We start from the raw sequence: 24,918 nt of genomic DNA, 5'->3' as shown, positions 1-24,918 counted from the left end.
AATATTGTGAGGGCAGGATGCATCACAAACGAGACAACACAAAAATGGATTTTTCACATTTTAAAGGTTGGAAACTTTAGTCTATATTAAAAGGCAAACTAGTTTAAATTGCGATTTAATACCTTTACAGAAAACGAAGGTAATGTTTTCTGTCTTTCATGCCGAGATTCCTGTCTGTCTCCTATGTTCATCTGGACCCAGGAAAGTACCATTTAAAGCATCCCATAAACTTTAATGTATATTTTCACTATATAAAAAGTTACCTTGAAACAGCTCTGTGTGGGCTTAACAACTTGCATGGTAATAACATGTGCCTCATTATTTAGTAGATTAGCTTTAGGTCCTATTTTCAAATATGAAATAGTAGCGTAAGCTGTAAAACTGTAGTCTTCTCTGTGGAAAATAAAGGCCAACAATCAGAAAGGTTTTAAGAAATTACAGAAAAAAACCTGAAATTCATGAAAGTGCAATGATTTTAATATGTGGAATATGAAACTTGTGAAAGGTTAAAATACTTTCTATAAGTTGTATTTTTTTTGACATTTACAGTGATCAGTTAAGTTTATTAAGTCTATTAGGTAAATGTTATATAGCATTAAAGAGTTTCACATGAGATAACTGAAAAACCATTTGTTTTGTTGCAATTACAAGAAACATAAAGGCAACACCAAAGGACAAGAAATGGGTCTGTATATACTTAAGATACTGCTGCAGAAGAAAGTGTGCAATGATTTTCTCCAGATCTTCACGAGGAAGTTTGGGAGGAACAACGCCTGGCACTCTTAATTTTGCTGCCCCCTTTCCCATCCATGAATCGATCAGTTTCAGGGGCGTGAGCTTTTCATTCAGGTCCTCTGCCTGCTTCAGAATCTTGATTAGATCTCTGCAGTAAGCTGTTACATTCTTTCTTTCACGGGCTGTAATGAGACAGGCAAATGGGATTTAGAAATCACAGGCAGGACATGCTAGTCTGAGTGGTTAAACTGGTTTGAAACAGTCCTCAACATGACCCACCCTAAACACTGATTTGTTATTTTGTTCTGAACCAAAACTAGGCTATTCCTCAAGTCTATTAGTAAACGAAGTTATGGTCTCAATAAGACACTGTTGAATTTACAGTGATGTAAAGAAAATAAGCTGGTTACCAGAAGGCCTTTGGGTATGCTCTAGGAATCAGTATCTGCCAGACATGACTGAGAAATTTATAAGAGAATGAGCCTATTCATCGTATTTACCTAATTGGTGCTCATTATGCAATATTCTGAAAACTATGGCTTCCTCAGTACTGATTTAGAGTCAAGCATGTCCTGGTTAAATATTTCAAGTATTGATTCTAACATCCTGATCTATATATCAGGCTCTTGTTCTGTGATCCGTATAACACAGTATTATAAACTCATAAACAAGGTTATCTAGCTGCAAAGTTAAAACTGTAGTGATCTTCACCCCACCAAGGCATCAGAACTCTGAGGGGGAGCTGGTTATTCCTGCTCTTCAGACACAACATACAGGTGAAAAAGTTAAAATACAACACCATAACAATAGTATCTTATGAGTGTTTAGGCATTATCTGGATCAAAAATGGTTGCCTGTAATCTCTCCTTTACATTAAATTCTCTTCCCAATTAGTGACTAGCCTTTTCTTATAAACAGCAGTTGCATTTAGAAGAATTTAAGCTTTTCCCTTCACTTCTTAAACATTTAACATGCCTTCAATACAGCAGCATAAAATAGATGCATCCACATCATTTTTTTATTTTGTTTTAAACTTCTAAGCTGTTACTTTTGAATCTAGAAAATGCTAGTCACAGCTTGGTTAATCCATTTTGGGGTCTATCTAATAATTCCCTCCTATAGTCCTAGCTATATATATTAGCCTATAAAGATTTAAAAGCAATGAACTAGGGAGTGTTCCAATCCAAGATGGCAACAAAGGAAGATCCTGAACTGGGCGCACCAAATCTACACCTATTCATAGGCAATTCCTCCTGAGGGAGAACTAAGGGCTGACTGAACAAGAGACCACACGGAACAGCAAGAGACTGAGACATGGTAACCAAGGGTACCCCACCCCTGATGCTGCAAACTGCAGTGGGAAGAATAATAATGAGGTACCAGGAGCAGAGGTGTCTACCCTGGGCCACAGAAAATAAAAACCATGGCTTAAAAGAGCAACTAAAATATAAAAGAACTAGTCTTGAACCCTGCTAAATGGGAGGGGAGCTGCTGCAACTCTGGGTTGTAAGGTCTAATATGTGTCACAGTTCATGTACCCTCCCACCACCTTGACAACCTAGATTGGAGCAAGGTCCAGGCATCCTAACCAGCCCACCACCTCAGGGGGCCCTGGGCCCCTAACCCACACCAGTCCCAGCTGTCCCACTAAGGCCACCCCATGGTGGTGCACACCAGGAAGCCCTGGCCATTATTTACTACAGCTCCACCTGTCTCACCACACTGAGGCAGGCACAAAGCACCTTGGAACATTCTAGGCCTGTACTGGTTTGGGTTTAGGAAGCTTCCTAGGGCACCCCTAGTGGATGCCCTCTTTCTGCTCCACCTGCCCTGCCAGGACCCCCCAGCTTGCACCCACTTCAGCTTCCTTCCAGGGACCCATCGGTGCAAAGAGCCTCACGCTGTGCTCCCCTACAAAAAGCACCCAGGGCCCTCCCCAGCCAGCAACACACCTCAGCTCCACCTGCCACTACCAGAGCACATTTTGCACATCCCAGAACACCCCAGCTTACACCCACTTCAGTGTCAGCCATCCTTCCAGGGTGCCCTCTGCATGGAGAACCCCAGGACCACTCTGGTTTGCACCCACTTCAGCTGTCCTGCCAGGATACCCTGTCTTTGCAAAGAGCATCAGGAATGTCCCAGCCCACACCCACTTAAGCTCTAGCTATCCCACCAAGGCAGCCCCACTATGAGGTGCCCTGAAACTCCCAGCCTGTACCAGCCACAGCTCCAGCCAGCCAACAAAACTCACCAGGCATATGCAGTCTACACAGAGGACCACCACACACACCAAGACCATTCCGTCAAGTTTGGGAGAAGTAGCAGTCAAGCAAGATAGGGTAACAGGGAATATGCTCTAAATGAAAGAATAAGACAAAACCTCAGAAAAACAACAAAACAGAGAAGAGCAATATGCCTAATGGAAGAGCTTAAAGTCATGATCTTGAAGATGCTCACTGGACTGAAGAATGGGAAAACTCTGCACTTCAACAAATAACTGAAAAATATAAACAATCAGAGTTGAAGAACAACTGAAACGAAAAATACATTAGAGGGAATCAGTGATTAATAGATGCAGAACAGATCAGTGATGCAGAAGATGGGGTAATATAACCAAGCTAAACAGCAAAAATAAAGGATTTTTTTAAAAAATGAGGGTAGGTTGAGGGATCCACTGGACAACATCAAGGGAGTAAACATTCACATTATAAGGGTCTCAGAAGGAGGAGAAGAGAAAGGGGCAGAAATTTTATTTGAAGAAATAGCCAAAAACCTCCCTAACCTAGAGAAAGAAATAGACATCCAGAATCAGGAAGTATATACAGCCCCTAACAAGATAAACTGGAAAAAGTCCACTCCACAACACAAAATTAAAATGTCAAAGGCTAAAGAGAAAATTGGAAAAGGAGCAAGAGAGAAACAAAAAGTTACATACAAGAGAAACCCCATAAGGCTATCAGCTGATTTTCAGCAAAAACTATGCAGGCCAGAAGGGAGTAGGATGATACACTGAAAGGAAAAAACCTACAATCAAGAATACCCAGCAAGAGAGTGAAATAAGTCAGGCAGAGAAGGACAGATACCATATGTTTGCACATATAGGAGGATTAGGAGGAGCTTTAATGGAGGACCATGGGGGAGAAGGAGAAAAATAGTGGGGGAGAGGGAGAGAGGCAAACCATGAGAGACTCTTGTATGTCCAGAACAAACTAAGGGCAGATAGGGAGAGGGGAAGAGGGGTGATGGGCATGGAGAAGGGCACTTGTGGGGATGAGCACTGGGTGTTATATGGAAACCAACTTGGCAATAAACTATTAAAAGATAAATTAAAAAAAATTGTGTTGTTTGAAGCAAAAAAAAAAAATACTCAGCAAGAGTATCATTCAGAATTGAAGGTAAAGATAAAGGAATTCATCACTATTAAACTGGACTTATAAGAAATGCTAAAGGGACTTCTTTAAGTGGAAAGGAAAAGGTCATAATTCGATGTAAGGAAATTATGAATACAAAGATGTAAGACATAGCAAATATATGTAAACCATGGAAGGGGAAGTGGAAAAGTTCTTTTAGAATGTGTTCAAACTTAAATGACCATCATCTAATATATACTGCTTTATACTGTGAATGTTATATATGAACCTCATGATAACCACAAATGCAAAACCTATAATAGGTTTAAAAAAAAGAAAAAGTAGTACAGTATACAGAATATAATCAATGGTACTGTAACAGTGTTGCATGTTGACAGTAGCTATGCTTGTGATGGGCAGAGCATAACTTACAGAGTAACTGAATCACTACATTGTATATCTGAAACAAATGTAACATTGTGCTGGCTCAAAGTAAAAAGAAAAGAAGTAAAAAAAAATAGGAGTGCCAGGCTGACTCAGTGGGTGGAGTGTGCAACTCTTGATCTTGGGGTTGTGAGTTCGAGCCCCATGTTGGGCACAGAGATTACTTTAAAAAAATTGAAGTAAAAAAAATTTGAAAAATATTGAAAAGAACAGAACTACAGAACCAGAAAATGATCAACAAAATGGCAGTAATTACACAGCTATCAATAACTACTTTAAATGTAAGTGGTCTAAACGTTTCACTCAAAAGATACAGGGTGGTGGAATGGGTTAAAAAAAATAAGACCCATCTATATGTTGCCCATAAGAGACTTAACTTCAGTCCTAAAGACACATACAGATTCAGAATGAAGGGATGGAAAAATATATCATGCAAGTGGAAGCAAAAAGAAAAGCCAGAGTAAAAGTACATATACCAGACAAAATATGCTTTAAAACAAAGACTGTAATAAGAGTCAAAGAGGGTCTCACATAATGATAAAGGTACCAATCCAACAAGATATAACAAGTGTACATATCTACACACCCAGCATAGGAGCATCAAAATACATAAACATAACCAAAGAGAGAAACGGATAGTAATATAATAAAGGTAAGGAACTTTAACACATCACTTATATCAATGGATAGATCCTCCAGGCAGAAGGTCAACAAGGAAACTGTCTTTGAATGACACACTGTACTGGACGGGCAGAGCAGATATATACAAAACATTCCATCCAAAGACAGTACACAGTACCCACAGAGCATTCCCTAGGACAGATCATATTAGGGGTCAAAATAAAAATAAGTCTCAGCAAATTTAAAAAATGGAAATCATATCATGCATCTTTTCCAACCACAATAGCATGAAACTAAAAATTACAAGAAAAACACAAACATACAAACACGTGGAGCCTAAACAACATACTACTACACAATCAATGGGTCAGCAAAAAAAGAAATTAAAAAATACATGAAGACCATGAAAATGAAAATACAAGTGTCCAAAATCTTTGGGACACAGCAAATGCAGTTTTAAGAGGTAAATTTATAACAATACAAGACTACCTCAAGACAAGAAAAATCCCCAATAAACAATCTAACTTTATACCTGAAGGAACTAGGAAAAGAATAAAACCCAGGATAAGTAGAAGAATGGAAATAATGAAGATCAAAGCAGAAATATATAGAGAGTAAAAAAAAGAAAAAGATCAAGTAAACTAAGAACTGGTTCTTTGGAAAGATAAACAAAATTGATAAACCTTAACCCCACCACTCTCAAGAAAGACCAACAAAGGACACCACCCGGTGTGCGGCCTGCTTGAGACTCTCTCTCCCCCTTCTGCCTCTCCCGTGCTCCTACACATTCTCTCTCTCCCTCCCCACTGAAAAAAAGAATCCGAAATGAAACCAAAGTAACTGACACCACAGAAATACAAACGACTGTAAGAGAATATTATGAAAAATCATACACCAACAAATTGGACAGCCTAGAAGAAATGGATAAATTCTTAGATATGTACAATTTTCCAAAACTGAATAAGGGTAAATGGAAGTCTGAACAGACCAATTATTAGTAATATGAAAGTTATAATAAAAAAAACTACCAACAGGGGAACCTGTCTAGCTCAGGAGTCTGACTCTTGATCTCAGCGTTGTGAGCTCAAGCCCCATGTTAGGCTCAGTATAGAGCTTACTTTAAAAAAAAAAAAAGTATTAAAAACAAAACACTATCAACAAAGGTCCAAGACCAGATGGGTTCACAGGTAATATCTATCACCAAACACATAAAAAGGAGTTAATATCTATTCTCAAACTATACCAAAATCTAAAAGAGGAAGGAAAGCTTCCAAATACATTCCATGAGGACAGAATTACCCTGATGCCAAGCCAGACAAAGACAACACACACAAACACACACACACACTAAACAGGTCATTATTGCTAATGCACATAGATGCAAAAAATCCTTAACAAAATATCAGCAGACCACATTCAGCAATACATTAAAAAGATCATTCACCAGGATGAAGTGGAATTTATTCTGGGGATACAGAATGGCTCAATATTTGCAAATCAATCCGTGTGATACTCTCTAATAAGAGGTAGAGCAAAAACCATAAGATGATTTCAATAGATGTGGGAAAAGCATTTGACAAAATTCAACATCTGTTCATGACAAAAACTCAACAAAGGTTTAAAGGGAACCTACCTTAACATAATAAAGGCCATACATGAAGTATCTAAAGCTAAAATTACACACGATTGTGAAAAACTGAGAGTGTTCCCTCTAAGGTCAGGAGCAAGACAAGGATGTCCACTCTTACCAGTTTCATTCAACATAGTACTGGAAGTCCTCGTTACAACATTCAGACAAGAAAAAGAAATAAACCCATACTGGTAAGGAAGAAGTTAAAATATCACTATTTAGAGGTGACATGATACTATACATAGAAAACCTTAAAGACTGCATTTAAAAGCAATTAGACTATATGAATTCAGTAAAGATGCAAGAAACAAAATTAATACACATCAGTTATGTTTCTATATGCTAATAACTAAGTAGCAGAAAGATAAAAACACAATTCCATTTACACAATTGCACCGAACATAATAGAACATCTAGGAATAAACTTAACCAAGGAGGTAAAAGAATCTGTACTCTGAAAACTATAAAACACTGATGAAAGAAATTGAAGATTACAAAAGCAAATGGAAAGATGTTCAATGCTCATGGATAGGAAGAATACTGGTAAAATGCCTACTACACAAAGCAATCTACAGATTCAGTGTAAACGCTATGAAAATACCAACAGCATTTTTCACAGAACTAGAACAAATAATCCTAAAATTTGTATGGGACTACAAAAGACCTCAAATAGCCAGAGAAATCTTGAGAAAGAAGAACAAAGCTGGATTTCAAATCCCAGATTTCAAGATATAGTACAAACTTGTAATAATCAAAATAACGTACTGGCACAAAAACAGATCAATGGGGGGATGCCTGGGTGTCTCAGTCAGTTGAGTGTCCAACTTCAGCTCAGGTCATGATCTTGTGGTTCATGAGTTCGAGCCTCGCACTGGGCTGTGCTGATAGCTCGGAGCCTGGAGCCAGCTTCAGATTCTGTGTCTCCCTCTCTCTCTGCCCCTCCCCCACTCATTCGCATTCTTTTTCAAGAATAAACATAAAAAAAAATTTAAAAAAAAACCCCACCACAGATATATGGAACAGAATACGCCAGAAATAAACCACACTTATATATTATCGTCAATTAATCTATGACAAAGGATGCAAGAATATACAATAGTCTCTTCAATAAATGGTACTGGGAAAACTGGATCACTTTCTTACACACTACACAAAAACAAACTAAAACTGGACTTAAGACCTAAATATGAGACCTGTAACCATAAAATGCCAGAAGAGAACATAGGCAGTAATTTCTTTAACATCAGCCATAGCAACATTTTTCTGGATATGTCTCCTCATGCAAGGGACACAAAAGCACAATTATTGGGACCACGACAAAATAAAAGCTTTGCACAGTGAAGAAAACCATCAACAAAACTGAAAGACAACCTACTGACTCGGAGAAGATATTTGCAAATGACATGGCCAATAAAGGATTAGTACTCACAATATATAAAGAACTTCTACAACTCAACACCAAAAAAACCATAATCCAATTAAAAAGTGGGCAGAAGACCTGAATAGACATCACTAATCATCAGGGAAATGCAAATCAAAACCACAGTGATCAAACCACAATATCACCTCGCAAATGTCAGAATGGCCAAAATCAACAATGTAAGAAGCAACCAGTGTTGGCAAGGATGGAGAGAAAAGGGAACCCTTGTGCATTGTTGGTGGCAATGCAAATTGGTGTAGTCACTGTGGAAAACAGTATGGAGCTTCCTCAAAAAATTAAAAACGGAACTACCACCTGATCCAGTAATTCTAAAACCAATTATTTACCCCCCAAACCCAAAAATATTAATTTGAAAAGACAGATGTACCCTTGTGTTTAAAGCCAAGATACGGTAGCAACCCAAGTGTCCATTACCACAATGGAATATATACACAAAGGAATATTACTCAGCCATAAAAAAGAAAGATCTTGCCATCTGTAACAACATGAATGGAACTAGAGGATATTATGCTAAATGAAATTAGTTAAAGACAAATACTATAGGATTTCATTTACATGTAGAATCTAAAAAGTAAAGAATAAACCAGAAAGCAAAATCTGACCCATAAATACAGAAAACAAAGTGATGTTTGCCAGAGGGATGTGTAAAATGGGTGAAGGGAGGGGCGCCTGGGTGGCTTAGTCAGTTAAGCGTCCGACTTTCGCTTAGGACATGATCTCGCGGTTCGTGGGTTCGAGCCCCGCGTCGGGCTCTGTGCTGACTGCCAGCTCAGAGCCTGGAGACTGTTTCAGTCTGTGACTCCCTCTCTCTCTGACCCTCCCCTGCTCACGTGGTCTCTCTCTCCTAGAAATAAATAAAATATTAAAAAAAAAAAAAAATGGGGGAAGGGAGTATAAGCTTCCAGTTATGGAATGAATACGTCACGGAGATGAAAGGTACAGCACAGAGAGTATAGTCAATGGAACTGTAATAGCATTGCATGGTGACAGATGCTAGCCACACTTGCAGTGGGCACAGCACAATACATAGACTTACCAGATTTCTATGCCATATATCTGAAACTAATATAACATTATGGGTCAAGTATACTTCAATTAGACAAACAGTGAACGTGGGCGCCTGGGTGGCTCAGTTGGTTAAACATCCAACTCTTGATTTCAGCTCAGGTCATGATCTCACAGTTTTGTGAGATCAAGCCCCACATCAGGCTCTGTGTTGACCCTACAGAGCCTGCATGGGATTCTTGCTCTCTCTCTTTGCCCCTCCCCTGCTTACAGTCTCTCAAAATAAATTTTTAAAAATTAAAAAAAAAAAGAAGGAAAAACAGTGAACTCACAAACGTCTTTACAACAGTTATCACACATTCTGTTGCATGCTTCTGAATTCCATACTTCATCAAAATGTTGAGCTATCAATACACGGCGACACCTACAAACACATTGAGATATAATTAAATGACCTGATAAGTTTTAAGAATCTCTATTTCTTTTTTTTAAATTTTATTTAATTTTTTTAAAGTGTTTATTTATTTTTGAGAGAGAGACAGAGTGCAAGTGGGGGAGAGATAGAGAGAGGGAGACACGGAATCCAAAGCAGGCTCCAGGCTCTGAGCTGTCAGCACAGAGCCTGACACGGAGCTCGAACCCATGAAGATCATGTGAGATCGTGACCTGAGCTGAAATCAGATGCTTAACTGATGGAGCCACTCAGGCACCCCAAGAATCCCTATTTCAAAACAGAGTTATATACTATATTAGTTCCCTATTGCTGTCATAACATTGCCACAAATATACTGGCTTAACATAAATTTATTGTTTTACATTTCTATAGGTTATAAGTCTGATCTGGGTTTTATTGGCTTAAAATCAGACATCGGCAGAGATGGATTTCTTCTGGAGGCTCTAGGGGAGAATCTTTCCTGTCCTTTCCAGTACCTAGAGACTGCCTGAATTCCTTGGCTCATGACCCCCTTTCTTCCATCTTCAAAGTCAGTGAATATCATTCTGACCTTTCCTGCTTACTTCCTCATTTAAGGACCCTTACAATTATACTGGATCCACGCAAACAACCCAGGGCTATATCCCTATTTTAAGGTCAGCTGATTAGCAATCTTAATTCCCTTTTGCCATGGAAGGTAACTACATCCAGGAATTTGGATGTAGGCATCTTTGGGAGATGACTTCTGCCTACCGCATATCATTTTTTCCATATGTACTTGATAAACATTGCTTTTAGAAGTTGTCTGAAATTCCCTTGAGATTTTGCAACTATTAAGAAACTTGAGATTCAATATTTTGCAACTATTAAGAGAATCTTCTTGATAGCAAAGCAGTTTCTTATTATTTGACTCTCTAAACCCCAAAATATGCTTCTTGAGATCTACTAGATACCTAAGAAAATTTTTATTTTCTTATTTCTTTAACTAGATTATTATACCATCTACAAGAAAGAAATGATGTTTTCTGTTACTGTTCAATAACTGCTTAGCAGTTCAAAAATTTTGAGTCCTTTTACCATGATGGCCAATAAGAGTAAAAAGATGACTAATACTGAAAAGCCACCAAGGAACTATATGCTCTAACTAAAACCACCCTAAATAAATTTAAATTTATTTAAGCAGAAACTTAACCCTGCTCTCAATTATTTCATCAACCCATCAGCTGATAAGATGGTACATATTACAGAGCTCAGCTCTCAAAATGCCTATCGTAAATACCTTTTCACAATTGGTAAAGCATGTAGCTTTATACCAGTGCCAGAGAGAAAAAGTTAGAACTCCATTTGTATCAAAGCTTTCAATAAAAGTGGGGATGGATGAAATATGTGAAGGGGATTAAGACGTACAATCTCCTACTTATAAATAAAATGAAGAGGACGGGGATGTAATGTACAGCAGAGGGAATATAGTCCATAATATTGTACCAACTCTAGGGTGACAGAGAGTAACTAGACTTATTGTGGTGACCATTTTGTAATGTATGAAAATACTGTATCACTATGTTGTAAACCTGAAACTAATAAAATATTGTACATCAATTATTCCTCAATTAAAAAAATGTCAGCATCTCAGTATACTTGTTTTAGTTAAAGAAAAATGGTTTTGGAAGATTATCAGATAGAGAGAATACTTTTTCTGGAATAAAGGCAGATCCTGAGGGTTCATGTACTGGTTCCCATCCTTTAGACACTTGCTTTTACAGGTTTGTACTTGACAGTCTACCAGTGTATTTACTTACTGAGCAAGTACTCAAAGTAATTTCCTAGACTTTCATGTCATGCTCATACTTAAATAACAAGTTATGAAAAGCTTTGTGACTTACCTGCTTATGTTTTGACAGTATGACACCATCTCATAAAGCTTCTGCTGTCCTACATTTTCCATCACCACCATTGAACTTATTCTGAATATATCTCCAAAGCCATAATACAAAATACAGTCCGCCCTCACGTCATCTCGGCCTGTAGTGTGAGAAATCTTGAGATTGAAAAATAACTCGAAAATTACAAAATATGCAAAAATAATATATATAAAATTAGCTGGCAAAGCTTCACAGTCTAAATATATCACATCTAGAAATTTCAGAGATGTGCAAGTTCATTTATAACAGCTGCTCTGAAATTATAAAAAGAAAAAATGACTAACAAGGCCTATCAATAATCAGGTTTATAAGTATAAAAATATGTGCATCAATAATCCAATTATTGAAGTTATCAATTTGAAGCAACTAATTAAAAATTCAGAAGGCAAAGACAGATATCAAATTATCTTAGCAAACAGAGGAAACAATTCATAACACTCCAATACAAGTAAAATAAGCACATAAGTACAAAAAAGTATAACACTAAAAATTACTTCATTGTTCTAAAAATAGTAGCTACTAAAGATTTAAAATACATAATTATTAAACACCATCTATAGTGTATTTTCTGGAAAAGCTTTGTTAAAAGTTCCTTCTGGATAGGTGTTATACATACCTGCACGTCCACTCTCTTGGTAATAATTTTCAATAGATTTACTCATTGAATGATGGATAACAAATCTCACATCTGGCTTATCAATTCCCATACCAAATGCAACCGTGGCAACTACTACCTAAAATGTTTTAACATTTTATGTTAATTATATAAAGTTAAAATATTTTTAAATGTTACTGAGGATTCTGTTGAAGATATATACTTAACCTGAATTTCATTGGCTGACCATCCTCTATGAACCTTGGTCTTATCTTCTGGTTCCATATTGGCATGGTATGCACCTGCCTGAATTCCCAGTTTCTGTAAACTAACTGTAACTTGCTCAGAGTCTTTCTGAGAAAAGCAATATATGATTCCTGTAGAAAATATGCCCAATTGTTAGACACATATACACGCACAATCAAGATACTGATTAATACAATGCATGAAGGAAAAAGATTTAGGAAAAAAATTCTAAGGTCGTAAACACATAATGACTTCCTAGTATAATTCAAGAACTGATCAGCAGCTTGCTCCAAAGCGGAAATAAGCCCTGGGCCAGCAGTTTTGGTTCCATTACCTCTTTTTCCTCTCAAGTATGATGTGAAAACTTTCATGTGAGTTTGGGGACCACTGCACTGAACAAAGTTAAACAGGTTTCTCTCTCTATTTGCAGGGCTGGCCAGAACTGCTAATGTGCTGATATACCCTGTGAAGCTCCAGGAGGATAAATAGCTGCAACTTTTCTCAAACTTATTTGACTCCGGAGCTCCTTTTACCCTGGGTACCCATTAATGTCTCCTGAAAATCTGTAGAACAGCTTTGAGAAATGCTACTTTTACACAAACTCTGTGCTTCAGTAACACTTAGTCTGTGCATTAATCCGGGAAACATAAATACTCTCAACTCCATCTACAGTTACCTCATTCAATGTGTACTATTTATTCTTTAATTGTCCTTTGCTATCAAGGACTGTTTTACATCCATTCATAAAGTCGGTGCTTAACCTTCTACTTAATACACAGTGGATACTTACTAAATATGTGGTGTTGGTAATTAGGATTATGTCATTAGGTCCACTACTTAGGTCCACTACTTAAAGCAATTAGGGGCAAATAAACAAAAATAAATCAAACAGTTTTATGACTCTTATAATCCATCCCATTAGTAAATGACACACCCAATTTCTAAGACCACCAAGCAAATTAATTTTATTAAAACATTTTCAAGTATTTTCTGCCATGTCCTAATAGTTTTGGTGGCTAATCATTCATCAGTAGATCAGTATAATATTAATTACTTTTTGAAACTTCTCTCTCAGTTTTCAAAGTTGATTTGTTTTTGTTACCTGATTGCCCTTTGTATCTCCCATTAATGAGCTTTACAATATCCTCGATAAAATCTTCAGTGTTAGAGGGTTTCTGCCGGATCTAAGAAAAAGCTAACTTATTACCAAGTAAATTAATGAGTACCATTCACATAGCCATTGACTTACAACTTCTAGGGTGCTGGGCTTTTATAGGCATAGTGCCTTTTCTTTACTCTTTCATTCACCTCCCCTGACCCTGCCACCTCCCAGACTCTTCTTGATCCTTGATTCTGAATTTACCAGGGATAAGAAGGCACCGAAGCAGGGAACTTGTAAAGATGGAAACCTTTTTATTTTCTGATGCTACTTTTATAAGACACAAACCATGGCATAAATAACTTCAGTGAAAACTCAGAAAAATAAGTCTATTCTTAAAAGGATTTGAAAAGATAAAACATGTTATATAATCTAAATAGAGTATTAGCAAATCTTTAATGGTATATTAATCTTTAATTATTTTGTAATTAACTTCAACAGAGATGTCATTAGGGTCCTTGGTATCTATCAATCTTCCCTCCATCCTTGCACAATAATGTGCATCAATTTCACAGGGCAATGTCTTTTATTTAACCCAGCAAAGGATTATGCAGCACAAGTGATACAGAAGAAAGCATTAATCAAGGAATCTGCTTCTCATCACTTCCTGATTTTAAAAACTTTTAAATGGAGTTACCTGTTACTTATATAAATAAACATAGTGAAAAGGTAACCTCTGCTGTAATCCTTCATGAAAGTAATTCATTGACATAAAAGTTACACACCTCATAATATAGATTTGGCCGATTAAAAGAAGCCGTGAAAGTAAAACACTTTTCCACACAAAGTATTTTCTGGGCATCCTTCAAAACATGGCTTGTTGCGGTTGCAGTCAGCCCAATTAGGGCCGTGTTAGGGAACTGCCGCTTCAAGATACCAAGTGCCTTATAATCTGGAAAAGAAAACATACAAAGTGGCCCACTTTCTATCCTTAAGCAGTATATATCTAATCTGCATGTGCTGCTTGGCCTGAGTAGTCAGGCTGTAGGATATTTTTACCTGGTTCTTCAGAAACACTGTTCTTGGCCACAGGTAGAACTCCTGTTGACAGGAGAAAACCAAAACATTTCCAGTAAGCTGTGCACTGGTCTACACCCTTTCACCAGTGGATTCAAGAGGCAGTGGGAGTGGCCATAGCACGTGAATCTTTTAAACAGACAAGGGATAAAAGAGGCCATCAGCCAGACCCCTTCTACCAACACTATCATGCAAGTGTAGCAAATTCAGACCAGAAAAATTTTGGTGAGGGTACTAGTTTTTATAGGACCTATTTCCAGAAAACCATTCTGGGCTCACATTTGTCATCAACACTGAAATCACTAGATAAGCTGTCTTTATGTACCTGAACTATTTGGAGAAAGTGGAAAAGAACTATGGTAGAAACTGCTAACTGCAAAGCTAAAGGATGACTATGAAAACAGAGGAGATGGTTACTGCTGGGGAAGTCGTGAAGAATTTCAAGGAAGTAAAATTTGAGTTGGGTTTCGAAGACAAGCAGAAGTTGCACTAGGAAGGGTAGAAGAAAACACCAGGCAGACAAAACAGCACTTATACTACAAATACACTGGCATGAAATTACTCGGCACATTCAGATACAGCAAGCAGGTCACTCGGACCAACGCACAGGGTGTCAAGCTGGATGCATTACTGCCAACTCCAGTAAGCTGGGAACCACGTTCCCTGTATGGATCCACACTAGAACTGGCCCAAAAATGGAACATGTACGAGTGGTGGCAGGCAGAAGTGAACCAGCTACCACTACTGTCTGAAGATCTTTCCAGGCAGAGAGGATGAGGGACAGATACAAAGGTCCCCAGCCAGTTCTAGCTTGTCCTCATTTTTCCCACTCCTTCTACAGCTCTTCGTCTCAACTGTAGGTCTTGCTAATCACCAGTCCCCACTAGGTGCCTGGCAGCAGGCCCGTGGAGCTGACAGCTCCTCAGAGAGCTTACCAGAGACCTCTCACAAACTTCCGGTCTGTGGCTCCCTCTGGCCCTGGCTCTGCCAGCTGCAGACTTCCCTACAAGCTCCAGTTGGTCCTCCCATACCAGGGCTTCAGGAAATCAGGGATCATCCTCCAACTCCTTCATTCCTTCTCTTCCCTTGCTCTCCCCACACTTGTGCAGAGTCTGCTTCCTAAAATAAATCCCTGATTACCTGCCATTCACGATGGCTCTGGTTTCTGGCCTGTACCTTAACTGATACTGTTACACTGAAGAGTACAGGAAGGCAGGTTTAGTTAAGACTGAGAACAACATAGTCAGTTGATTCTAAGGAGCTAGGACTTTATCCTATAGGAAATGAGTCACCATGTAATTTTTAAAGCACACGAGGGATATAAATAGACTCATCTTTTGGCGGTAGTGCAAGGTATGGGCTGGAAGAGACAGAACACTAAAGATCAGTCAAGAGATGGCAGCAGCAAACCAGAAACCCACTAAGAATAGGAAAGAAGGCATGACGCTGAGGATAGAGCAGAAAGAAAAGACTGAATACAAACCCAAGAACCAGAGCCCCATAGGTCCTGGTGACTACTGGGATATGGGTTCTGGGGGATGGAGGTGGAGAAAGGGGGAGGGAAGCAAAGGGAACGAGCCCAAGATGCATCCATTTGTGCCAGGCATGTCTCCAGGCACTGAATATTAGGTGGTAACAAGACAAAGCTGCTTTGCAAATGGAACAATTCAAGCAAAGAACCAGACAAAACAAAGAGTAAACCAATAAATGTTATTATGAGAGAGTGAGAAGGGCTCAGAGTGCTAAGCCCAGTGTAGTGGGAGTATAACAAGGGAGGGAGGAAGAACAGGAAATCAGATAGAGACAAACAAGGGATAGATCACATGTCACCTTATGCACTGTGGCCAAGAATATGGAATTTATTCCAAGTACAAAGAGAATCTGCTGGGTAGTTTAGGAAGGGAAGTAATAGGATTTGATTTATATTTAGAAAAGACCACTTAGGTTGCTGTGTGGAGAATGAACTGTGAAGACGGGAACCACTGTAGTAGGCCAGCGGAACGGACCTGGTGTACCTATGAGACTTAGAAAAGACCACTGTGGTTGCTGTCCAGAGAACGAACTGTGAAAGGGGAAGACTGGAATCACAGACTAATTAGGAAGCCACTGTAGTAGGCCAGTGGAAAGGAGCTCAGGTGTACCTAAGAGACAGCAGTACAAAGAGAAGTGGACAAACCTAAGATTCACTTTAGAGGCAGAGTTGACAGGACTTGGAGATGGACAGATCTGCAGAGGTAGGATAAGCCAAGGATGATGGGAGGTGAGCAGGAAGGGGAATGCGGATGAGCCCACAGGATTAAGTGGTGGGGAGTGGGGTCTCGGGTCACCCCTAAGCAGAGGGGTAGAGGCAGAAGTGATTCAGTGAAGTCAAAAAGGAATAAAGGTGAGAAAGGGAGAGAGTTTAGAGGAGGGAGTGAATAAAAGAACAGAAATAGTACAACACCATAAAAGGATGGAAAAGGCCGAAGCCTATTGCAGTTCTATGTTTGTTTTTACAGAGTCTGAAGATGCAGGAGTGAAGACTTTGACAAAGTCAAAGTTTAGAAGGCAGGAAAGGATGAAATGGGAGAAGTTATGGTAACTCATAAAGAAATGTTCCCTTTTGCCTTAAGAAGAAAAAAAAAAACAAGATTACTAATGTTTGGAAGGGGAAAGAGGAGACGTCCAGACCCGCTGGCACCTACTTTCCAGGCACTGGGAGGCATTTGCTAGGTATGAGTTAGGACCTAAAGAGAAGTTAGCAGCATGAAAGGCTTGTTGAAAGAAATGCATGCAGGGGACGAAACAGGAACAAGAAAAAGGAGAGCAGAGTACGATGAAAGCTGAACTGAGGTAGAAATTAATGCAGTTCTGCAATTTTTTCCCGCCAATGCTTAGTACTGAAACAGCAGGAATAGAGAAAGAAGCAGCCTGGATGGGTCCAGAAGAAAAGTCTGGCACAGAATCTCAAGCAGGTAACATGCCAGGCAATCCATGGGAAATAGGACATAAGTGGCAATAGGAGAGTCTGGAAGAAGGAAACAGTGACTGTCGGGTAGGGCCTGGAGCTGTGGACAAAAATAAGGAGGGATTAAAAAGGATGCCAGGGAGGCCATATGAGTAGTGTGAAAGCAGGTTCAGAAACAAATGGGGTTGAAATCACGAGTAGGACTTTTTAAATTTAAGACCGTCTTGCATGGAACAAGTCTGAGTGATCTGTGTCTGGCCATGTAGGATTAGGTTGGAGATGTAAAGAAACTGGTTACTCAAATATCCCAAAGAACTTTAACCCCGAGGTGTTAGTTGGGTGTAGATCTGGAAGGAGATGCCGAAGACCCTGAATGACAACTAAAGACAACCTTGAAGGAGATGCTAATTCCTCAACAGATGTGAGGGAGAACCTGGATGTCAGTAAATCTTTATGGCTAAAGGTGGGAGAGAATAATGTTGGCTAAGAAACATGTATTTCAAGGGATAAAGGCAATCAGACTAAACATTACCTTTGGGGGGGGAGAGAGAGTGGGCAGTAAAGAGATTAAAGATTCTGCCTCTTGGTTCCCCTTATGTTGAGGGAAGAGAAAATGAGTTATAGGGGCGCCTGGGTGGCTTAGTCGGTTGAGCGTCCGACTTTCAATTAGGTCATGATCTCGCGGTTCGTGGGTTCGGGCCCCGCGTCGGGCTCTGTGCTGACTGCCAGCTCAGAGCCTGGAGCCAATTTCAGAGTCTGTGTCTCCCTCTCTCTCTGACCCTCCCCTGCTCACGCTGTCTCTCTCTCTCTCTCTCTCCTAGAAATAAAATAAAAAAATATTAAAAAAAAAAAAAAGAAAATGAGTTATAACTGGCTGAGAAAGTAGTTTTAATGGAAGCAGGGATTTCCATCATATAAGTGAGAAAACAGTCCCTAGTATCAAGGACTTTTCTAGACACATCATACATACCAGGTCTGAAATCATGCCCCCAGTGGCTACAACAGTGAACTTCATCCACAGCAATTCGGGTAAATCTCCTTGCTTCATAGGCTTTCTCTAGTCTTGACATGAACATTTTGCTTTTTGCAATTTTCTCTGGAGTCACATAAATTAGCTTTAGCTTGGAGTTTTTATTTACCATTTCAGCATGAACCCATTTCACATGTTCCTGTTGAAGGGAGAAACAGATACAGTGACAGAGTTATGTTAGTTAGCTGGGATACTAAGCGCTAAATGAAAATGCTCACTACTCAAAGCAACAGCCTTGTATTGTTTTAGCAGATGTTGAGTTCATTAAAATTGAGACCATGTCCCAGTACTAAATTTCAGGGCACCTATAAATAACATTTTAGTTATTTACTTGTATCTAAATGTTGACAGAAGAATGATCTCACTTGACAAAAAAGAGAACACAAAGTAAAAAAGAGAACACTCTAACACGCATTTATTCTATGAAGACATAATTCTAAGTTGTTCATATAAATGCCAAAATATGAACTAAATGAAATATGGATGGTTATAAAGTTGGATCTTATTAATTTTAACACTGCATTTGTGATCTCTTCATATATCTGAACAGTATCATTTCTGGATTATCTACTTTAATGATGCTATCAAATCTACTCAACCTCTTTAGGTTTTATATCATAGTATCCTATTCATTGAATTATGAAATTTATATATTTATAATATAAGATATGTATGTAATAAAAATAAATCTTCAATGATCAGTTATTAGGTTCTTAGTGCCCTATTTCATAAAATATTTAGCATATTAGGTGTCATATTTTTCCTTCTAACCTAATTAGGACCAAAAAAAAGTGTCAAGAAACAATGGTGAATGTGACAAAGTCCAAACTGCTTTCATTATCCCAGAAAGCCGTTTGCTAATCCTTTGAGATATCCTTAAGTTTGTTAAGAAATGGCTAAAGGATATTAAACATTTCAACTGGTCCTAACTGTCTAAGAAATCTTAGGAAAGCAAACATAAGGCTATTTCCTCAGAAATGGAGAAGTTAAATAAATAAATAAATAAATAGTATCAGAACTTCCGGCAGAGTAAGTGGAGAAGCAAGGTTAAAAAGATTTGTACTCACATCCTATGAACTGCTAGTGAAAGCAAACAGAAACCTGGACTTGACCTATCCCTTCTCTTTATTTTCTCTCCAACTTTTCAAACAGTCATGAAACAGCTCAAATTATTACTCTCTTTTTCAGTGTTAAGGAAGTACAGTATTAGAAAGCAATGTTCTCCACATCCACCCGTTGAAAAAGACAGCGGTTTGGACATGATAGTTTCAATAAAACAGAAATAGATGGGAAAAACCAAGGAACCGGGATTACCTGGATATATGGCTGACACCAGGTATTTTTCTAGGAGGAAATATGCAAACTGAGCGTGGAGTAACTTCTCATAAAAGCAAGGAGTCAAAAACTATGGGATGAAGAAGAAAGACTCAGGAGCCAATTTGAAGAAGTGCTCACTGCCCAAAAATGGGGTCATTTCGGCATAAAAAAGAATAATATGGATTAAGATCTATTAAATATATTAAATACCCCTAAGTTTATAATGATACTTAAAAAAAAAAAAAGATCTTATTGACCACCTTTGGAGAATGCTAAGAAAACAACTCTCTGACAACTGGGAAAGAAAAGTAAAGAATTTTCAATCTGTACAGGTTTATAAGGAAAAAGATCTTTATAGAAAACATCTAACTAATATAAGAAGGAATGACAGAATGAGAAATCATCACTTTGTAAGCTCCTAATTAGAGCCCTTACTTAAGGCAGGCAATAATCATCAGTAGCTCTAAAGAAAGGGGACAGAGAACTTGTTAATAACAGAACAAGCAGATATTACCTGAACCCACTGACGGAGCTTAACACCACATAAAATAACCAGGTTATGATGTACCTCCTAGTTATGCCACGGGAAATATACTCTTGAAAAAGAAAGACCAAATACAGTCAAGGTTTTAAATTTAACTAAAAATAAGCTGAACAACATCACAAGGAGATTATCAGAAAAACTAGAAATGTTGCAAACTGTAAGAAAATGACCCTAGTTTCAATAAAAAATTTAAATTTTTAAAATTTAATTTTAATTAAACAATAGATAAGGGGAACCTACAAAGAGATCAAAATACAACATAATTCATGAATTTATTCTGGATCATGATTTAAAAAAAGAAAAGTAAGACTTGACAGACAAAAGAAATGTGAATTTTTTTTTAATGTTTATTCATGAGAGAGAGAGAGAGAGAGAGAGAGAGACAGAGCATAAGGCAGGGACAGAGAGAAAGGGAGACACAGAATCCAAAGCAGGCTCCAGGCTCTGAGCTCTTAGTACAGAGCCTCATACAAGGCTCAAACCAACGACCTGCAAGATCATGACCCAAGCCAAAGTCAGATGCCCAACCAACTGAGCCACCCAGGTGCCCCAAAATGTGAATTTTTTTTTTAATGTTTTAATTTTTGAGGGAGAGAGAGAGAGAGAAAAGAGAGAGAGAGAGAGACAAGGGCAGAGAGAGAGGGGGAGACCCAGGGTCAGAAGCAGGCTCCATGCTGTTAGCACAGAGCCCAATAAAGGCTTGAACCCACAAACCCTAAGATCGTGACCTGAGCCTAAGTCAGACGCTTAACCAACTGAGCCATGCTTGATGATTTTACTTGATGATTTTAATCAATTGGTATTAAATTGTTTTAGGTGTGATGATGTCACTGTAATTATTTTTTTTCTGATACATACTAAAGGAGTTACAACTGAAAAGATACGATGTCTGGGAATTGTTTCAAATAAATAAACGAAGGGGGAGGAGGGAGGGAAAATTCCAGGTATATATATTAAAAAAGGATTGGTCATATGTTGATAAAATGTTAAAGGTGGTTAATGGGTACCTGCAGACTTATTATGATTCTCTCTTCTTTTCTATACTTTTAAAAATTTCAATAATGTCCTTTTTAAAAAGGAATAGCTGGGAAATGCTTATTCAACAGAGGAAGGTAAGAAAATCCATTACCAAGCCGAAAAAATTGCAGAGACAAGGTATCCTGCTAGTAACGCACCATTTGTATTTAATGATATTGCAGAATGAGAAATTCTTATTTACTGTTTTCTAATAGATAATATAAAACAGGTCAGCTGATGTTTACTGTAAAGTGCCGAATAGTAGATATTGGGTCATACAGTACCTATCACAACTATTCTGCCATTATGTGAAGACAAAACATAAATGAATGAGCATGGCTGTGTTCCAATAAAACTTTATGGACTTTCATATAATTTTCACACTTCACAAAGTATTATTCTTTTAATTTTTTTTAACCATTTAAAAATATAAAAACTGGGGTGCCTGGGTGGCTCAGTTGGTTGGGCATCCAACTCTTGATTTCAGCCCAGGTCATGATTCCAGGGTTGTGGGATCAGGCCCCGTATCAGGCTCTGGGCCAAGCATGGAGACTGCCTAAGATTCTCTCTCTCACCCTGTGCCCCTCCCCCGCTTGTCCTCTCTCTCTAAAATAAATTAAATTTTTAAAAATATAGAAATATAAATATAAAAACGATTCTTAGCTCACAGACCATATAAAAATAGGCAGTGGGCTAGAACTCGTCTACCAATAGTAGTTTGCAACTCCTGATACTGTTATCAGTTTATAATTTTATAACCAATTCAGTTGTAACCAGGCTCCTACTTCAGTGAAAAGTTTAAATTAAAAAAAAAAGGGGGGGGGTCACCTAGGTGGCTCAGCTGGTTAAGCATCCAACTCTTGGTATCAGCTCAGGTCATGATCTTTGTTTGTGGGATTGAGCCCCGCATCAGCCTCCATGCTCTTAGCACAGAGCCTGCTTGGGATTCTCTCTCCCCTCTCTCCGCACCACTCCTATGCATGTGCTCACACGTGCTCTCTCTCAAAATGAACAAACTTAAAGAAATTAAAAAAAAAAAAAAAAAAAAAGAACTGCAGAAGCAGAAGCATACCTTAGAACTAGAAGCATTTAACATGGTAGCTGAAATTCCTAATTGTTTTAAAACCATTAACTGGTCTTCCATAAGAGAGATCAATGGGCAAATCACAAGGGTAAAACCTAAAAGAGAAAGTATACTTTAAATTTTACAGTACCTCTAGGATGAGTTTCAAGCACTCACTCACCTGAGGGTATCACAACATCAATATACTACCTATTTTTTACCCTCATTAATAGAGGAGTTAGACATAAATAAGTGATCATTAGTCAAATAAGCAAATATAAGATTAGACAGAAATCTCTTCCCTCATTCAATACTATAAAAATAGATATCATTGTGAATTTTTACTTTACTATCATTTTTAACAATCAGTATTGGTAATCTTAGCAAAATAATATAAATCAAGTCAAGTAGTATCCAGTTATGTCAGGAAAAAGTTATTCCAAAGTTTTCCAAAGAAAACATAAGCAATCTGTATGATTAAGAATGACAGTTACATGAGTATTCTTCCACCTACCATACCAGATTAATATGTGCCGCGTAGAAATCAGTGAGCAGTTTACTGACTGGATGAAATTCTGATAGTATATCCCCTTTCTCTTATTACTGAAATTGTGCACAACTGTAAGAGCTATCCTACATTATTAAAATCACTGATATTATGTTTCTGTAGTTTGTTCCTTAAAATAACTGGAGACAGAGAGCACACCAATTTAAAAATATACTCAGATTCAGACTTTATCTGGGATTTTGCCATCTCAAATAGTCTCTCTGCTATATTTTAAAAAAAATTTTAAATGTTTTATTTATTTCTGAGAGAGAGAGAGAGAGAGAGTGAGCAGGGGAGGGTCGGAGAGAGAGGGAGACACAGAATCCGAAGCAGGCTCCAGGCTCTGAGCTAGCTGTCAGCACAGAGCCTGACGTAGGGCTCGAACCCATGAACCACAGAGATCATGACCTGAGCTGAAGTCAGACGCTTAACCAACTGAGCCACCCAGGCGCCCCATCTCTGCTGTATTTTCACATTCTCCCTCATCAATGATATCTTCTCATTACATTAAAGCATGGACACAAGTCTCTCTTATCTTTAAAAAACCCTGGACACCTAATTTAGGACCCCCTTTTTCCCTTCACAGCAATTCTTTCCAAAGAATGTCCCGTTCACCAGCTCCACTTCCTCAACTCATTTTCCCTCTCTCTCCATTCCCATGTTAAGTTCTTTCTTTAAATGTACTCTATTTCAGTGACTAACTTCACCATTTGTCCCAGCCTAGAAATGTGGACATCATTCTAGACTATCCCTTCTCCTACTCCCACCCAATGAATAGATTCCTTCTGAATCTACCTCCTAATTATTTCTGGAATTCCTCCATCTTCTAAACCATAATTCTGGTGAGTCTCTTACCTGTATAAAAACCCTTCAATGGTTTCCCACTAATCTAAGGAAGTTTTTATAATATCTTTCAAGACTCTTTCCACACGTCTTGCCCCTCACTGCCTGCCATACTGAAATTGTTCCAGATTACGAATACTCCCTACCATGAATGTTCTTACTTTTAGACTCTCAGAAATACTGCTCCCCTGCTCTTCCTTCCTCTCCTGTCCTATCTTTATGTACTTATCCTTCAGCTTTTAGCTCAAATGTCACTTCCTCAGGACAGCCTTCTCTGGATAGTCCCTAGACCAGATCTTTGCACTGACTTAATTCCTTATTAAAACCTTTATCACAGGGCACCTGGGTGGCTCAGTCGGTTAAGTGTCTGATTTCAGCTCAGGTAATGATCTCAGTTTGTGAGTTCAAGTCCCACACTGGGCTCTGTGCTGACAGCTCAGAGCCTGGAGCCTGCTTTGGATTCTGTCTCCCTTTCCCTCTGCCCCTTCCCTGCTCGTGCTCTGTCTCTGTCACTCAAAATTAAACAAACATTAAAAAAATAAAAAACTTTATCATAAAACCTTTATGGAAATTGCCTGCAATTACCTCTATTTTGTAGACCAAGTGTCAATAAACTAAGGACTAGCTGCTTGTTTGAGTAAAGGTTTAATGGAATACAGGCATATCCATTTGTGTACATGCGGTCTATGGCTGCTTTTGTGCTATAATGGCAGAGTTTAGTAGTTGCCACAGAGGCCATGTGAACAACACCTATCATGTTTACTGACTGCCTCTATAAGGGGAAGTTTACTGATACCTGCTCTATACCATTGCTAGTCCCCAGACAGCAACCTAGTACTTGGAGCCTGTTAGAAATGCGAGATCTTGGGTCTCACACAAACTCAGAATCTGCATGTCAATCATGTCACCAGCAATTCTTACACACATTACAGTTTGAAAAAGCACTGCTTTACACTATGAGCTCTGTGAAAACGAGGACTTTGCCCATTTTGCTCACTACTGTTATTCC

General features: G+C 38.4%; 1 protein-coding gene across 1 annotated transcript in view; it reads right to left on the bottom strand.

Annotated features, from left to right (window-relative positions):
• RECQL (RecQ like helicase) overlaps positions 1-24,918 on the bottom strand; it is a 47,466-nt gene that overhangs the window by 1,144 nt on the left and 21,404 nt on the right. Inside the window, exons 5-14 of the mRNA XM_077774567.1 lie at positions 22,529-22,635; positions 18,519-18,717; positions 14,310-14,476; positions 13,528-13,609; positions 12,408-12,556; positions 12,201-12,318; positions 11,546-11,684; positions 9,562-9,653; positions 698-917; positions 264-393 (exon numbers count right to left, since the gene is read on the bottom strand). Of these exons, the coding sequence (XP_077630693.1) occupies positions 264-393; positions 698-917; positions 9,562-9,653; positions 11,546-11,684; positions 12,201-12,318; positions 12,408-12,556; positions 13,528-13,609; positions 14,310-14,476; positions 18,519-18,717; positions 22,529-22,635 (1,403 nt within the window). The remainder of the gene's footprint in view (positions 1-263; positions 394-697; positions 918-9,561; positions 9,654-11,545; positions 11,685-12,200; positions 12,319-12,407; positions 12,557-13,527; positions 13,610-14,309; positions 14,477-18,518; positions 18,718-22,528; positions 22,636-24,918) is intronic.

Source organism: Crocuta crocuta, unplaced genomic scaffold (assembly GCF_008692635.1).
Source record: "Crocuta crocuta isolate KB4526 unplaced genomic scaffold, BGI_CrCroc_1.0 scaffold176, whole genome shotgun sequence".
Lineage (NCBI taxonomy): Eukaryota > Metazoa > Chordata > Mammalia > Carnivora > Hyaenidae > Crocuta > Crocuta crocuta.
This window is presented reverse-complemented; position numbering and strand designations above follow the sequence as displayed.